The sequence below is a fragment of the Delphinapterus leucas genome, chromosome 1 (assembly GCF_059928025.1).
Source record: "Delphinapterus leucas isolate spDelLeu-1000000601 "Yukka" chromosome 1, BTC_Dleu_Yukka2, whole genome shotgun sequence".
NCBI classification, from domain to species: Eukaryota; Metazoa; Chordata; class Mammalia; order Artiodactyla; family Monodontidae; genus Delphinapterus; species Delphinapterus leucas.
In genome coordinates this window covers 27,170,001-27,171,654 of record NC_143129.1, presented here as the reverse complement: position 1 = coordinate 27,171,654, position 1,654 = coordinate 27,170,001, and the positions used below count along the sequence as shown (strand labels likewise).

The 1,654-nt window shown below is 44.7% G+C and overlaps 1 protein-coding gene across 1 annotated transcript in view; it reads right to left on the bottom strand.

Annotated features, from left to right (window-relative positions):
* Positions 1-208: 208 nt before the first annotated feature.
* The window catches only part of CCDC185 (coiled-coil domain containing 185), a 2,716-nt gene continuing 1,270 nt past the window's right edge, over positions 209-1,654 (bottom strand). The window contains exon 1 of the mRNA XM_022579287.3: positions 209-1,654. This exon is cut by the window's right edge and continues 1,270 nt beyond it. Coding sequence (XP_022434995.2) covers positions 1,000-1,654 — 655 coding nt within the window. The 3' untranslated portion in view covers positions 209-999.

Sequence of the window (1,654 nt, the reverse complement as noted above, 5' to 3'; positions counted from 1 at the left end):
ATTTTTTAAATGTCATGTTCCTGAATCATGCTTAGCCATTCATTCAGACTGGTTAGGTTAATTAGACACAATGTGGGTAGACAGAATGACATCACATACCTCCTTCAGAAGAGACAGAGGAGAAACAGAGGGGAAGAGAAGGATTCTAATAGAATTTTGTTCCAAAAGACTGGATGAGACTGACCAAAAGGGGGAAAAAAAAAAGAATTGGACCAAAAGATTCCAGTGAGCTTTTGGACAGCATGTCTGTGGTGGTGCAGTCAATCAGTAGTGCTAAAGGAATTATAAATATTTCCTATTAACACAGGAAGGGAAGGCCAAAGAAGTGCAGCCTGGGAGGATCTACAGAGAGCTGTTTCCAAAAATATTTCACAGAACATCAATCCCATGGAAAGATCCAAGAAAAAAGAGTTCCGTGGTTTGTGAAAAACACTAGGTTAATCAAATGTGTCTTTACTGCCAGACTTTTCAGAGCCTTTAAAAATTTCACATGCATTATGAAATCCCAAGAGGGGCTGTAGTATACTGTGTTCCCAAATATACTTGTTTACAGAAATTCCCCCCACCCCTACCCCCACACACTCTTTTTTTTCTTGGAGATTTCTTATGACAGGTACATCACACTTCACACTTTCATAAGTTCTGGGACAGGGAAAGACTTACCTCATGACACAGAACTGTATTCCCACTGTAGATTTTTCTTTGGTTCCTCAAAGATGTGTCTGACATATGCTTCTAAGATTACTTGAGAACTAAATGAATATTTTCTATTTAAATCCAAATGTACAAAGGCAAGTAATTTTCTTAAAATTTCCAAATTTCTACCCCAACCCTCTCAACCATCCAAATGAATCAATAACCTAGTTCATCAGAGGAAATTGCAGCTATTTTATGTACTTTTAAAAAATGAATGCTCAATTATAATCAGATTATAAAATGAATCACATTGCCACATCTCTTTCTAGCCGCCTGGGCTGTAAGCTATTTGTCGTCAGGTTCTCAGTGGCCTCCTCCCTGCTGCCCAGCTCGAACCTGGGCCTCCCGCCCTATCGGATCAAAGAAGCTGTTGGCAAACTTTCTCACGTTGTCTGTCCCGGAGGCCCTGGAGATCTTTTGGAATTCACCGAAGGTTGCATCTTTCTCTCGCGAGATCTGCTCCATCTTCTGCTCCTTTTTCCTAATGGCTTGCTTAATGCCCTCGATGTGGCACTTTTCCTCCTTCTCGGCTTTCAGCTTCAGGATGTGATGATTCTTCTCCCGAAGGATGTTGAGCTCCCGAATGTGCTGCACCTTGTCACCGATATTCTTGTGGACGTTACTCCTGGTCTGCAGGATCTTCTGGTCCGCGAGCTCCATGGACAGCCGCTTGTGCTCCTTCCTCTGCTCCTCGGGCTCTTCCGCGCACCACTTGACCTGCTGGCACTGCTCCTCCTCCTTGACCTTCTCCTTCGGCTCCCGGTGATGCTCCTTAATCAGGCCCTGGGGAAAATCTTGGGACCACTGGGAACTCTGTTCCAGGGACAGCTTCCTGAGGAGCTCCTCAGCCTTGGCCTGGCAGTCCATGAGGACCTTCCGGGCCTGGTAATTGACTAGGGAGCTAAGATTGGTCTCCTGGATCTTTTTCTGGCCCTCCGTGGTGTGCACATGCTTCTTT